We start from the raw sequence: 16,505 nt of genomic DNA, 5'->3' as shown, positions 1-16,505 counted from the left end.
ATCTCCATTGCAGTTATCTCACTCTGTAAAGTGCCACACACACACACACACACACACACGTACATTCCTCATTCTGTACTGTATTCATTACAAGCTGGAAGATTATATCAGCTGATAGAGATGACTTGGGTTTCATAAGAATCTGTGATAATCTCACAGATAACAGGCTGACATTTAGTCAGTTGTTGCATTTCTGGCAATAGAGCACCTGGGGAGACCCCTCTTTAACTATACAGTCATGTGAAAGAAAAAAAATCATACATTTTTAACATATATAAACATACAGACATCTGATCTTTATGGAACAATATTGGTATTAATTTTAAACAATATTAAGATATATAATGGTATAATTCAGCACATAAAACTACAATAACTTTTTTTAATTATTTTAAAATCATTAATATAATGCAATTAATAGAAACACAATTTTTTGATAAGTAAAAGGTTAGGACACCAGCATATTAGGGCTGCACCATATTGGAAAAAAACTGACATTGCAGTGTTTCATTTCTGATGATTTATATCGCAATATTAAACAATGCAGGACCTGTGACTTCACCTGCTCCCCCCCCAATGGCATGTTGTCTCGCCTCAAGAGATTCGGACCGACCGAGAGCTGAGTCAGCGCTTTAGAGTCAGCCATTCACTCAAAACCCAAGAAAATCAGCAAAACAACAATAATTGGTCCAATTAAATGGCCTTTTAACATGTAAATAAGAGCGTTTTTGTGGGATTAAAAGTGTGATTTCAGACCTAACTGGAAATAACTGCGCAAAACTGTGCCGGACTGTGGTGCACAGCTTTTGACAGGCTGTCTGCTGCTGTGTTTACAAGCATGTGCCCAATCATGTGGAAGCCATGCAGTTACCTCATATTCACACCCTCTCCCCTTCCCTCTCCCACTCCCCTCCCCCTAGCGCTTCTCAGGCAGCAGCAGCCTGTCACTCACACAGACACAGAGACAGCGCTGTTCACTCAGAACATTACAACGCTGTGTATTTACTTCTTGTGTCGAGAGTCGAAACATTGCAACATGACGCATTTGACTATATTGCCTTAGGTGACATCACACGTTCTGCGATGTGGCTATGACGATGCTTAAAAGATATATCGTGCAGCCCTATACCATATGTATTACTACTTAAAATGCCTGAATTCACCATTGCTGTAAAAAAGACTAAAGTTATCAAACAATGCATAGACAAGGCAAGGGGCCCTATTTTAGAGATCTGTAGTCGTGCCGTCAACCCTGCACTACGCAGCTTGACTTAGGGTGTGTCAGTGTGTCTTTGCTATTGTAACGACAGGAAAAGTACACAAGTGCCGCTTGAAATGTGTAAAAGACATGTGCTAATCCTCTTAAATAATCATGTGTGTGCTTTGGGTGTAACATGAAATAAACCATTTAGCATTTTACTTGCCATTCCCTTTAAGAGCCAGCAACTAATTTATAGGAACAGCAATGTTACTTTTTTATTTAGTATTATATTTATGGATGATGTAAAAGTTGGTTTTGTGCACTGCTGCATGTCCTTATGTGAGTGTATCGAGTGGGTGTGCGTGTTTTGAGCAAACGCAGCGTGCCTGCGCTGCCATGATTTCAATGACTCTTGATATATATCTAGGTTGTTTTCTGTAAGTGGTGCACCAAGTGATTTCTACTGCCAAGATAGCAATACGCCCTGAATTTACATGAACACACCTTACTTCTAGAAAAACATGCCCATCGGTATAGATATATTCGTAAGCTTTGTTGCTATATTAATGGTTTGAAAATAGACAATTTGTGGGGTGTAAGATAACAATGAGCATTGTAGAGTGCCTTGCTCAGGTCCAAGGACTTCAGGAACATTGTGCAAGGTGTGCAACCTTTTAAAAGGCTGGATGATTTTGGCCACTGTGCTGCAGCTCAGTCTGGACACCTAAAACCTAACACTAACGAGTCACATGACATTGTGGAGGGAAAATGATAAGCAGTGCTTAATTTGGACATTTAGAAGTGTAGTCTCTTAGGGGTGTACTCACTTTTGTGGCCGGTGGTTTATACTTTAATGGCTGTATATTGAGTTATTTTGAGGGAAGAATAAATTTACATATGTTATATAAGCTGCACACAGACTACTTTTCATTGTGTCAAAGTGTCATTTTGTCAGTGTTGTCCCATGAAAAGATATACTTAAATATCTGCAGAAATGTGAAGGGTGTACTCACATTTGTGATACACTGTAAACAGAGAAAATTACTCAACACTGTTGAATGGCTTGTTTTTTTGTTTGGTTCGATATTGTTTAATAATATAATTCTATTATGCAGCTTACAAAATTTCAAGTGGGAATGAAAAAGACTTTACCCTCTCTATTATAAGTCAGTTTAATTTAAAGCTGTAATTTTAAGGTACAACGGCTTTAAAATGTTCACATCATAAAAAGACTGAATTTTGTTGAAGGTTAAAAATTTAGCATTCACTCTCTGGCACACATATTAAATATATTAAATAGAGTTAAATTAACACTATTACAATATATTTACACAGAGAGTGTTAAAATCTCATCATTATTTTATATACTGGAATTATAATACACTGTTAAAATAATGTGTATTTTAATACTGGGGACCTGAATGTATGGTTCACTCACCACAGAGAATTTCCCATCTCCAAACCACATCACCCAGCGAGTCCCTTCTGCTGCTCGACTGCGCCCTGTTATCCACCAGGATACGATACGGCCGGGCCACCAGGAGAACCCCCGCAGCTTCCCCCACACCAGTACACCGATTCCAAACCCACGACCATCCTAACACACACACACAATCACAATACAGCACAACACGAAACAGACAGACAAAGCCAAGGCTTCAATTTAGTTGCTGTTACAATTATGTATCTTTTAGTCCATATTTATAGACCTCAGTGAATCATACAGTATCAAAACAGACGTTAGAGATTACTGAACACTTCCCCATTACTAATTGTTGAGATATAGGTGTACTTTGATTCTTTAGCTACATTCAGCCACAGAACAACTGCACACCGTCCAGCTCATGCCTTGTATTAGTTGCCCACCTTTCACTACTCAGTATATTAAAATTTAAATTGATTTTATCTAGTAACTTTCTAATTACTGCTATTGCTGCTATTATTATTATTATTATTATTATTATTATTATTATTATTATTATTATTATTAGTATTACTATTTAATTACCTTTAACTGCCTTTATTACTAGTCCTGTTACAATAACAACTTTTTTGAGCAATATATGTCGTCCCAAACATTATTGTGATAAATAGTATTATTGTCATTTTAAGGCATTTTATGCAATGCAATAATTATGGTGTAATAAGCATAATAATATACAGCTCATATACAGAGTTTCTTTAATTTTACAAAACTGAAAACCTCTGTATATATAATATAATCAAGAGGAAGATGGATGATCACAAGCCATCAAACCAAGCTGAACTGCTTGAATTTTTGCACCAGGAGTGGCATAAAGTTATCCAAAAGCAGTGTGCAAGACTGGTGGAGGAAAACATGCCGAGATGCATGAAAACTGTGACAAATATTGATTTCTGAACTCTTAAAACTTAATTTTCTGCAAATAAATGCTCTAAATGACAATCTTTTTATTTGGAATTTGGGAGAAATGTCTGTCGTTTATGGAATAAAACAACAATGTTTATTTTACTCAAACATATAAATAGCAAAATCAGAGAAACTGATTCAGAAACTGAAGTGCTCTCTTAATGATAGAACTGGATATTTTCTATTTTAAAGAGTAATAAAGTTCTGATAATTAAGAATATTCACACTTTGTACACATGTACAGGCCCTTTGCAACAATGCAAGCAAACCAATCAACTGCCTAGGGCCCTGAGCTGGATTGGGTTTTGACTGGTTATAAATCGAATGCAACGACAAACTTTGTGATTACTCCCTTAAATTCTGTGACGGTCAATGCAGCAAAAGTACAACAACACTGTTATCAGAAACCCCCTCAAGTTACTGACAGTAAACAGCCTGGTTCGTAATTCCTGCAGCCAGCAAATTATGATCCTTCAGCCATCATGAAGTGGTGTAAAGAGTTATGCATTAGAAAGCCAGGACAGAAAGTAGATGGAAAAAATAGAGCAAGAAAAGAAAAACAAGAATGTAATAAGAGACCTTGTACAAATGCTGTATCTATTTTGCTTGGGGGCCTCCAAAAGCCTGGAAAAGGCCCTGAGGATGTGTCCATATATTGTACAATAAATCAATAATGTAATAATTGTGACAGGCCTACATATCATGATCATAGCAGAACTCTGTCATGTAAGGAGGCTATTATTTACTGTGAAGGATATTTTTTGTATAAGTGTTCATGTTTGCATTTTAGATGCATGCATTAACTATTCTGCACTTCAGTATTTTGTTACCTTGCATTGTTTGTTACTTATTTATTTTTTTGTTATTCATTTATTTATTGTGTTACATTATTTTATACAAAACCAGACTCTTGGTAGAATATGTTGTTTATGAAATATACAAAGTTTGTTTTGTTGTTTTTGTCTCTAAACATTTATTTTGTTGCAGGTATTTAAAATTTTGAAAGTAATACAACATTTTCCAATGTTCAGTTTATATTACTAAAATATTGTTATAGCAAAAATACTGTGACAAATTGTGATATATTGTTTTAGGGCCATATCACCAACCCCTAACTAATTTAAATGCAATATTCTATAATAATAATAATGCAATTATGCTCTTTTAAAAATCAATAAAGTTTTGTGCTGTATAGTGACTTTAATCAATAATATGAAGTCGTCTGACCAGAGGAGGATGGGTACACCCTGTCATTCAAGGTTCCTCCAAAGGTTTCTTCTTCCAGCTCTGAGGACGTTTTTCATTTTTAACTGTAGCTCACTAGAGCTTCATGTTTTATGTTTAGTTTGATTCTTTGCTCTGCTACCAGATTTCCATAAAGCTGCTTATACAGCTCTGGAAAAAAAGAAGGTACCACTTTAGTTTTTGAATAATTTTCTCTGATTTTGATATTTATAGGTATAAATGAGAAAAATGAGAAATGGCTGAAATAACAAAAAAAGATGCAGAGCTTTCAGACCTCAAATAATGCAACAAAAAAAAAGATAATATTCATAAAGTTTTAAGAGTTCAGAAATCAATATTTGGTAGAATAACCATGGTCTTATTTTTTCTTCCAGAGCTGTAAAAATAAGCTACTATATAAAAGAATTTGATTTGATAATTTGATTTAAAGTAAATTTCAGGCACCAAACATGTGTAGCTTGATCAATGGCTGGCGATCTGGGTCAATACAGGTCCTTGTTTACCTCATACTCCTGCTCCATCTCACAAGACCTGCGCAGGCTTTTGTTGCTGCAGGTGACAGGGGCGGGGTCAGGCGTCGTGGCGACTGTGGGAGATGCTGGGTCTGTGTGCTGCTGCTGAGGGGGCGGAGTCTGTGGTGTTGGAGTGGGCGGGACACTGATGGCAGGCTGCTCTTCCTTCTGAGCGTCTTCTCCCGGCTGGTCAGCCATGCTGTTGCTGCTCGTCACCGGCTCCACCGGGGGGGCCTTCTGCTCTTCCTGAAGATAAGAGATGGATGCAGATGAGTTAAACATACACACACGTACTTACACAGTCACACACACACACACACAGTACAAACAGAAACCCGCTCCTGGCACTATTTTCCAACCACATACAGCGGTGCTTGAAAATTGTAAACCCTTTGGATTTTTTTTTTTCATTTCTACATAAGTATGACCCAAAACATGATTAGATTAGATAAAGAGAATCCAGTTAAACAAATAAAACAAACATATTACATTTATTTATTAAGAAAAATGATCCAGTGTTATATTTGTGACTGGCAAAAGTTTGAAGGTGAAATTACAGTCAGTGTTTGACTGGCAATCAGGTGTGCGTGGGCAGAGCCTGTTTTACAGGGTCATTGCACCATTTTTAAAGTCAAATTCAATGCTTTCTGAGACATTTTTAAGACCTTAATAAGTATAATATAAGACCCAAAAATGTAGTCATAATTTCTTTGGTAACCTTAGTTCTTTTCCCACTAATTTTAGCTAGCTTTCCGCTAACCTTATCTCTCTCCATGGTAATGTTAGCTAACTTGCTGCTAATGTTAACTAGCTCTCCGCTAACATTAGTTCTCCCTCCGGTAACATTAGCTAGCTCTCTGCTAACATTAGTTCTTGCTCTGGTAACGTTAGCTAATGTTAGCTAGCGCTCCGCTAACCTTAGTTTTCTTGCTGGTAACGTTAGCTCACTTGCCGCTAATGTTAATATGTGCTTTCCCTTCGGCTTTAAAAAGACCTACAGCAAATTTAAGACAATTTAAGACCTTAATAACCCAGATTTTAATTGAAGACATTTTAAGACGTTTTATTAAAAGAACAGGGATCTATCGAAGTCTGCTTTTCACAATATGTGTTTGTGGAAGTGTATCATGACATGAACAAAGGAGATTTCTGAGGACCTCAGTAAAGAGTTCATCAGGCTGCAAATGGTTACAAAATCATCTCTAAAGAGTTTGAACTCCACCAATCCACACTCAGACAGACTAAGTACAAATGAAGGAAATTCAAGACCATTGTTATCCTACCCTGGAGTGATCAATCAACTAAGATTACTCCTAGAGCAAGGCATGTAATAGACTGTGAGACCACAAAGGAACTACAGAGTAACTTCTAAGCAACTGAAGGCCTCTCTCACATTGGCTAATGTTAAAGTTTATGAATCCACCATCAGAAGAACACTGAACAACAATGTTGTGTATGGCAGGGTTGCAAGGAGTAAGCCACTGCTCTCCAAAAAGAACACTGCTGCTCGTCAGCAGTTCGTTAAAGTTTACGTGGACAAGCCACAAAGCTATTGGAGAAAAGTTTTGTGGATAGATGAGACCAAATAGAACCTTTGGTTTAAATTATATCAGAGAATTCTAAAGGAAAATGTCAGAACATGTTCATGAATTGAATCTCAGGAGATGGTGAATCATGCAGCAAGACAACGATCCTAAGCACACATTTTGTTAATTATGCATAAATATAGACAATTCTAAAGGGTTCACAAACCTTCAAACACCACTGTACAACTGTATGAAGCATATTGAGGAGTGTGCTACTAATGATATATCAGTCTGTAGTGAAATGCCTCAGACGCTACACCCACACCTACACAGAGCATCTGATATCTAAACTAAGCTCCCAGAACAACCATTGGTCAGTTTAATACTGATCAGATATCCAGATGTCCATGTGACCTCACTTCTAGTAATGGGTAGGGTGAGATTTCTTAAAACTACAAATACATATACTACAATTCAAAGACTATTCTTAAATGGTTGAGCGTGCATCACACTTAACACTCTATATACTTGTTAAGAAAGAATCTTTTGGTGAACTGAGTCTTGAGTCCTGCTGTCTTTGTGTTAAAACAAAAAAATTAAAAATGTGTCATGCAGTGGCTCTTTACACCAATGTATCAACATTCGCTTCATATCCAAACTGAATTTGGCTTAAAAATATGATTTATAAACAGTTGGGAAAGATTTGTGAGTGATACTGACACAGAACTCTTGTTGTTGCACCCTGTATTGAATCAGATATTTAATTTAATCAGTGGAAAATTGTTGGTATTAATTTCCAAAGAAAAAACACACGGTCACTTTTACAGCTGTACTACTGAGTCATGGCAACAGTGTGGCTCTTGAAGATTGTGAGCGTTTTTAAGGAATGCTGGTTGTTTTCACAATGGTGGCACAATAGATGGCTCATGCATTTCCATAATGGCTCTGTCAGAAAATGCAAAGACCAATTTCAACGCAAAAAAAAATATGTATATACTCTGTAATCCTGGCAGCTTTAATCAATTATCTAGAATAAGTGTTTTCTCTGTGAAGCAAGTGTTTATTAGCTCAGTAAAATTCCAGTGTTACAATAAATACAAAAAGCAATTTTACAAAAAACAGAACTTTTACAGCCCTGTTTTCCTTAAAACATCTCCTAATCTCTCCTCCTCATCTGAGTTTAATAGAGTGATTTCTAGTTCTCATCATATCAACACCTGGTTTGGTAAATTGGTAAATTTGGTAAATCAGGTGAGCTGCTTACAGAACTGAACATAAAATACACATACGGGCTGAGGAGCATCCAGAAGAAATCTGGAATGTCTACAGTTTGGCTTCAGCTCACAGGATATAACATACTTAGTTAAAAATGAGAATTCCTCGTTATGTTTTACTGTATGAATAATTATTTGCATCTGTTTAAATCATATGTGGCGCTTTTTTCAGGTAAAAACACTCATATTGCTGAGATAAATGGATTAGTGTCATTTGCTTAGCTCCCTAAAACTTTTGCACAGTACTGAACACACACACACACACACACACACATACAGTCACAGACAAATTTATATTTAGAATAGTATTACTTGTGTGCTTAACTATTCATGGATATTTTTGAGGTGGTTTAAAATGCTAACACAATCGGATTTATACAGATAAATCGGATCGGATAACTCCCCATACAAAAACCTCCTCAATCTGTAATCGGATTCCGACCAAAACAACAGCAAATGCAATCTGATTGAATGCAACACATCAACAGATCAACAGATTTGAGAAATAAATCCATTTTGCCTGCAATGCGTCCTGAATATGTTTACATTTTGTTATTCATTTGCAAACTGAAATGATCCAATCATGAAAAACACAAAAAATAATAAACTGATAGGGACCTATCTTATACCATGCGCAAGACAGCATGATTCTCACTAATCTTACATCCTGCCAACAGTCTATTTTCACGCCTCGCACGTATGCCATTAAAGTAGCGACAAAGCTTACAAATATATCTATGCTGACGTGTGTGGTGGTGGTCTTAAAGTAAGGTGTAAGTAAAGTAAATTTCTGGTGTATTGCTATCTTGGAAGCAAAAAACACAAATGCACCACTGACTGAAATGTATGTACCTAGACAACAGTTAGCAACAGTCAGATGTTCATTACTATCTTAGCAATGCAGATGAGCCGCTTGCATTAAACGCATGTACACTCCTGCTCATTACACACACACAAGAACACTATAATGATTGTATATGTTGTATAAAAATGTTAATGTTGATAAATTTGGGATGCACTAGGCTTCTTGTTTCAGCTGCATATATGCTCATTGAAAATGAATGTATTTTAGTAGAATGTAAATATATTAAAGAAGCTTAGTTGGGATATTTTGAGAGCTTGAGTTCTCTTAAAGCTCCACTAGGTAGGATTTTTGATTTTTTTGCTCGTGTGCTCCCCCTACAGTTGCAGAGTGTAATAAATGTTTTAGGCGGATTAGATTCTCTTTCTCGTTTCTCTTACTGGCTTTCACAGACATATTCGGTCTCTTTCCAGCTTCTGCCAGAGTGTCTGTATGTTAGTTTGTAAAAAATGAACCAGTAGTCTTTGTAGAACTGTTAAAACTAAAGGTCGGAAAGCAGGTCGCAGTTCTCGCGAGCGTTGGTCGCGGCCGCCTCGGTCAGGTTTGAGCTCAGAGGAGCTCTGCCACAGACACAAGAGCACCGCTATTCCTCAAGCAGTAATTGTACTTCTTTAAAAATATCAAAAATCAAGGAAATCCTACCTAGTGGGGCTTTAAGTCTCTGCACGGATCATCTTCATACTAGACTACATACTTCTGCTGGAGTGTGAGGGGCGGGACGTGTGCAGGTTGGATGGATAAACCGTGTATAAAACAATAGGGTGTCGGAATGCTATATGTTTATACTTCTTTACATCCAAACACAATCAAATTTACTCTATCTGGATGGAGAGATTTATCTGGATAGGGTTTTTTTTTTAACAATGAAAAGCCGGAATAAAAACGAACTGAAATAAAATAGGAGTAATTAGGCTATTTTTAAAATGTAAGGAGTAGAAAGTTCAGATAATTGTGTGAAAATGTAAGGCGTAGAAAAGAAAAAATGTCTGAAAAATAATAATTACTCCAGCAAAGAATAGATAACCAAAATTTCTACTTAAGTAAGAAAATAAAGTATAACTCAAGCATCCAACACTTGTTAGATATATTAGTCTTATAGCTCTAAACAATAAACAACTAATTAGGCTAATCCGTGGCATGTAGGGTAATGGGCTAGGATTGTGATTTTAGCACCTCAGTTAGCTTCCTTCTATTTGAATTCTTGAAAAAAAAATTGTAAAAAAAAGAGCAAAAATAATTGGACCATTAAACAAGAAGAGATTTACAACTATTCATAAATAGCACTACTGTGTGCGGGTTGATGTTGAGATTATAATTATATTATTATTGTTAATATGACAGTATTACTGTTATTATTACATTGCTATTGTTATTACTGTCAATTATTTACTTCCATATGTCTTTGTAACATCTATGGTCTGGCAGACCAGTAATGCAGTAATGCTGCTCTCTCCAAAAAAGAAAGACAAATAAACAGGACACAACAGAGCCCAGTTCAGTGAGTTCACACACACACACACACACACACACACACACACACACACACACACACTCAGAGCAACAAAGCCATGCGCTGCTGGACTGACAGAGGCTTTTAGCTAATTCAAAACACACTTCTGTTGGGACAGTGCCAGGAGTTGCAGCACGTTCAACCGCAGAATTATTTTTTTTTGTAAAACAATAGCCTCAGCATACAGTGAGTGTAAATGAGAGATGGAGAAAGATACACATATAGAAAGAGAGAGAGTGTATAGAGAGTGTGTGTGTGTGTGTGTGTGTGTGTAAAGGGGGCTTTTAAATCTCTCCCTCTGAAAGCCTCACTAGGGTAAATATTGATTTTTCAGCTACAGTGGAAATGTAGCCTGAGTGTACAGGTGTTTACTGTCATCTGTGGACACACACTCACATACACACACACACACACCACCAACACGGGACAAATGAGGAGGCCATGCCATGCATATGTGTGTGTGTGTGAGTGTGTGTGTGTTTGCACACACAAGTGCATGCATGTGTGTGTGCGTATGGCAGAAAACTGAAAAATAGATAGAAGAGAGACAGTAAAAGAGAGAGAGAGAGAGAGAGAGAGAAAGAAAGAAGAAAGATAGAATGATAGAAAGGTAAAAAGAGATATTTACAAAAAAAGGAGAAAAGAAGAGAAAGACAAGATACAGATAGATAATAATATATATAGAGATAAGACTAATTCACAATTTTTTTTAATTAGATTTTAAATCTTTTTTTAAATAGTCCCTAATCATCTCGTTTCTGATTGGTTAAGAGTCTGAATGCTAAGTTCTGATTGGCCCAGACAGCTCTGACCCCTGTTGACTCCTCTCCAGTTTGCACTCTGACAGGAAGGTGAACGTTTGACCTTTGAACTTTCTAAATGACTAACCCCAGTGTGTCTAATCGGCCAGAACCCTCGTCCTGTTAGAGGGGTCAGTGAAGATGTGACCCTGACCCCACACACACACACACACACACACACACACACAGACACAGACTGCCACACAACACAAACCTTCTCACTGAAGTAACAAATAGCTTACTTTTTCTCTCACACTTTCCTTTACTCTCACTCTTTATACACACTCATACTGAACACACACTGTCTTATAGTTAATATATCAATATAATAATAGCATAATATTACATAATTTGCAATATGGGTGTCTGACTGTATTGTTTTTTTTTTATTTGAATACTTAATCAGCTTTCAAAGACATTTCTTTCACAATTTTTAATTGAAGGATATTAATATTACACAAATTTAGTACTTTCCAGTCTGCAACTGTCCAGATTTGGTGATCCTGTGCTCATGGTAGCCTCATATTTCTTTTTTGTCTGGCAGAATTGGAATCTGATGTGGTTTTCTGCTGTTGTAGCCCATTTACCATTCACCATTCAAGTAAAAAAAAAGAAATATCCTAGAAAAGTTATATTACTTCAGTAATTCAGTTCAAAATGTAAAACTCATGTATTATATAGATGTATTACACACAGAGTGATCTATTTTAATGGTTTATTACTTTTATTGTTGATTGGCTTACAGCCAATGAAAACCCAAAAATCAGTGTATCAGAAGTTAGAATATTAGATAAGACCAATTGGTACTTTTGGCAGTGTGGGCAGTGTACCAAGTCCTGCTGGAAAATGAAATCCAGATCTCCATAAAAGTTGTCAGCAGAGGGAAGCAAGAAGTGCTATAAGATTTTCAGGGAAAACAAAACTGCACTGACTTTAGACTTGATAAAAAATACAATGGATCAACACCAGCAGATGACATTTCTCTCCAAACCATCACTGATTGAACTGTGTGTCTCTCCACTCTTCCTCCAGACTCTGCTCCTTTGATTTACAAATGAAATGTAAAATTTACTGATGATCAGTGATGGTTTGGAGAGACATGTCATCCGCTGGTGTTGATCCATTGTGTTTTGTGTCATGTCTAAAATCAGTGTAGTGTTTTTTCCAGAAAATCTATATATAAAAACGCTTAAAATAGATCACTCTGTGTTTCACATTTTGATCTGAATTACTGAAATAAAATAACTTCAACGATATAATTTTTTTTAGATGCACCTGTATCTGTAAAGTTACTGTACTGTCAACACCAATCGAGACATTTTAGTATGCAGGACTGCCGCATATTTGACGTATTTTCTTTATTACACTATTCTGAGTAACACAAGACACTGTTGTCCTGGAAACTCCAGAAGATTAACAGCTCTAGAAATACTCAAACCAGTCCAACTGACACCAATATTCATGCCACGCTTAGAATCACTTATAACATATTTTTTGCTGTTCTGATTATCTGGAGTTGCTCATTTATATTTTCTACCATTTTCAAAAGGGATTCTTGTTGGATTTTCAGTTCTGTAGCTAAACAATCTTGTAAATATCAAAACTCATTAACACTAAGAGTGCCAGGTGAAGAGCAGCACAGGTCATTGCACAGACGAGTCCCTGAGATGCAACCAGCGCAGCTGACTGAGTGTGGCAGGTGGCGGGAGAGGAAACAGAAGCGTCACAAGCAAGCAAGTCCAAGATCCCAAGAGAGCCGCCATTCTGTACATTTCTGGCTCATGTCCGCTCAGATACAGAACATAATTTAAATGCTGCAGCCTCCACTTACACTGCATGAAAAGCAATTCATACAAATGATGCTTCTGTATTAAATATAGATACTTTACATACAGTTACATACAGTTAATTTCAATAACATTTCCCCTGTATAATTCATCATTTCATCATTTTGTATCTGAGTGCAGTTCTGATTTAGTAGGTCTAGAACTGTGTTTCACAAAAAACCCACCCTGAACGCCTTTGTTCACATATAAACTTAAAACAACTAGTAAGAAGTGTAATTAACACAACGTGGATAATGTATTACTCTAAAAATTAAGGTTACTAACTTTAGCAGCTGTCAGAACATTGCAATATAGCACCTTGTGTAAAGTGACAGCAATAAGCAAAATTTCTTCTTCAGATTAAAGGGATTTAAAATCTTTTTGTCAATTTTTATACATCGAATATTAATGTTTCACCTTGGGTTAAATGGCCATATTGGTTTTTGTGTAACAGCATTTCTAGGAACTTTTTATGTAACTATAACTGTTAAACTATTGTAATTAAGTTGCATTTGTCTATTTGTGCATAAAACACATTTTGTCTGACAGTTTTCCAACTGAGTGACAAAAGAGGCTTCAATTACTCTGGCATTCAGTTGCTGTACAAATTTTACTCTGAAATGTGATGACACACACACACACACACACACACAGGGAGACTTATTTTACACCCTGCACAGGGCGCATCACAATGCTCATTGCTATCTTACACCCCGCCAACTGTATATTTTCATGCCTTGTGAATATATCTACGCCATTGGGCATGATGATCTGGAAGTAAGGTGGCTTCAGATACATTTCTGGCAAATACAGTGGTGTGAAAAGGTTTGGACAACCCTGATCATTTTCATGATTTTCCTTTATAAATCATTGGTTGTTCAGATCAGCAATTTCATTTAAATATATCATATAGCAGAAGAAACAGTGATATCTGAGAAGTGAAGTGAAGTTTATAGGATTTACAGAAAGTTTGCAATAATTCTTTAAACAAAATTAGGCAGGTGCAAAAATGTGTGCAATTAACAGACTATAACATCAATATTTATTAGATTCTCCTTTTGCAGAAATAACAGCCTCTAAACACTTCCTATAGCTTCCAATGAGAGTCTGGCTTCTGGTGGAAGATATTTTGGATCATTCTTCTTTACAAAACATCTCCAGTTCAGTCAGGTTTGATGGTTTCTGGACATGAACAGCTCGCTTTAAATCACAGTACAGATTTTAATAATATCCAGGTCTGGGGACTGAGATGATCATTCCAGAACGTTGTACTTGTTCTTCTACATGAAGGCTTTAGTAGATTTTGAGCAGTGTTTAGTGTTAATGTTTAGGGTCATTGTCTTGTTGAAGGATCAAGCCCCACACAACTTCGACTTTCTCACTGATTCTTTAACATTGTTCTCAAGAATCTGCTGAAATCCATGTGACCCTCAATTTTAACAAGATTCCCAGTACCTGCACTGAACACACGGCCCCACAGCATGATGAAACCTCCACCTAATTTTGCTGTGGGCAGCAGTAAACTGTTTGTCTCGGAATGCTGTGTCCTTTTTCCTCCATGTATAAATTTCAGTTTTATCAGTCCCCAGCACCTTATTCCAAAATGAAGCTGGCTTATCTAAATCCGCTTTAGCTTTAACATACCTCAAGTGACTCTGTTTGTGGCGTGTGCTCAGAAAAGGCTTCTTCTGCATTTTTCTTCCATATAGTCTCTCCTTGTGTGAAGTGCGCTGAATAGCTGGACGATGCACAGTGACTCCATCGGCAGTAAGATGATGTTGTAGTTGTTTGAAGCTGGTCTGTGGGTTGACTATGACTGTTCTCATCGTCCTTCTCCTCTGATTATCTGAGATTTTTCTTGTCGTGCCACTTCGGGCCTTAACTAGAACTGTGCCTGTAGTCTTCCATTTCCTTACTCTGTTCCTCACAGTGGAAACTGACAGCTGAAATCTCTGAGATCTGAGCTTTTTATATCCTTCCTCTAAACCATGCTGTTGTACCATATTTGTTTTCAGGTCATTTGAGAGTGTTTTAAGGCTCCCATGTTGTCTTTAGAGAAGATCCAAAGTCATAATCATAATTGGATTCACCTGTTTATGTAGGTCAGAGGTCAATGAGTTTACCAAACTGATTTTGTGTTCCAGTAATTAGTGCTAAATGTATTCAAATCAATAAAATGACAAGGATGCCCCAATTTATGCACCTGCCTAATTTTGTTCAAAGAAATATTGCACACATTCTGTAAATCCCATAAACTTCATTTCACTTCCTAAATGTCACTGTGTTCATTTGCTATATGATATATTTCATTGAAATTGCTGATCCGAACAACCTAGAAAGACATCAACAGTCAGACGCTCATTGCTATCTTCGGAGTGAATTGTCAACAGGCAGCTATACAAACTTTTACATCAACAATAAACAGAATGAACAAGTGTGAACAAGCAGATCACTCTTCTTTGCTGAGAAGCGCTAAATATTTCCAGGTATCTGCACCCCTGAAATAGCAATCCGCCAAAGTCAGAGCGCACCTGGCTCTTAAAGGTAATGACAAGTGACACTATGATTGGTTTATTGCACGGTACGCCCAAAATACACCCATAATTAATTAAGAGAATTAGTACACACCTTTTGCATGTTTCCAGCACTGACACGCCCTAAATCAAGCTGTGCCGTGCATGGTTGACGGCTCGCCTATAGATGACTAAAATAAGGCCCTGGGTTCGAGTCTAGCTCCAACTGAGCTAGAATGAATTGCAAACGCAAAAACACTAAAGCCAACAGAAAATCGATATAATTGACACCAGTTTACACACTAACCCTATAATTTAGCCAAAAGGAAACATAGCTTTAATGTAGATTCCAATGTGGAATTGTGCATTAACCATGCTTTCACTTCCGCAACATGTGGAAATATACACACATACGCACACCAGCTGCTATTCTACTGTAAATCTTTTTAGTCACTGCAGCCATCCATCCGTCTATCCATCCATCCATCTCCTTCTCTCCTCTTCACCTCTCTAATCATCCCTCTATTCCTCCATCCCTCATGCCTGCCCACATAAATCACACAACTCACAGCATACGCACACTCGTAGGAGATCTACACACACGCAAAGACTGGCACACATTAAGACATACATTAAGATCCACCATACACACACACACACACATTCCCAACTGCACATCTGCATTCACTCTCCCACAGAGAGCAGCAGAGCAGAGTATATACACATATGCCCTCTCTCTTATCCACAGACCAGCACATCTGCATTTACTTACACAGAGAAATGTGCATCTACTATATGTTCTAAAAAGAAGAACTACTGTCAGAGATATCCTGTACACTATACTGCT

The 16,505-nt window shown here is 37.1% G+C and overlaps 1 protein-coding gene across 6 annotated transcripts in view; it reads right to left on the bottom strand.

Annotated features, from left to right (window-relative positions):
- LOC103043892 (DNA (cytosine-5)-methyltransferase 3A) overlaps positions 1-16,505 on the bottom strand; it is a 116,796-nt gene that overhangs the window by 23,503 nt on the left and 76,788 nt on the right. For all 6 annotated transcript variants that reach the window (XM_049466970.1, XM_049466968.1, XM_049466983.1 and 3 more), the window contains 2 exons: positions 5,339-5,593; positions 2,640-2,798 (listed from right to left, as the gene is read on the bottom strand). In XM_049466970.1, the coding sequence (XP_049322927.1) occupies positions 2,640-2,798; positions 5,339-5,593 (414 nt within the window). The remainder of the gene's footprint in view (positions 1-2,639; positions 2,799-5,338; positions 5,594-16,505) is intronic.

This window comes from Astyanax mexicanus, chromosome 1, assembly GCF_023375975.1.
Source record: "Astyanax mexicanus isolate ESR-SI-001 chromosome 1, AstMex3_surface, whole genome shotgun sequence".
Taxonomy (NCBI): Eukaryota; Metazoa; Chordata; class Actinopteri; order Characiformes; family Acestrorhamphidae; genus Astyanax; species Astyanax mexicanus.
The sequence above is the reverse complement of the archived record's forward strand: the minus strand, read 5'-3'. Positions and strand labels throughout refer to the sequence as shown.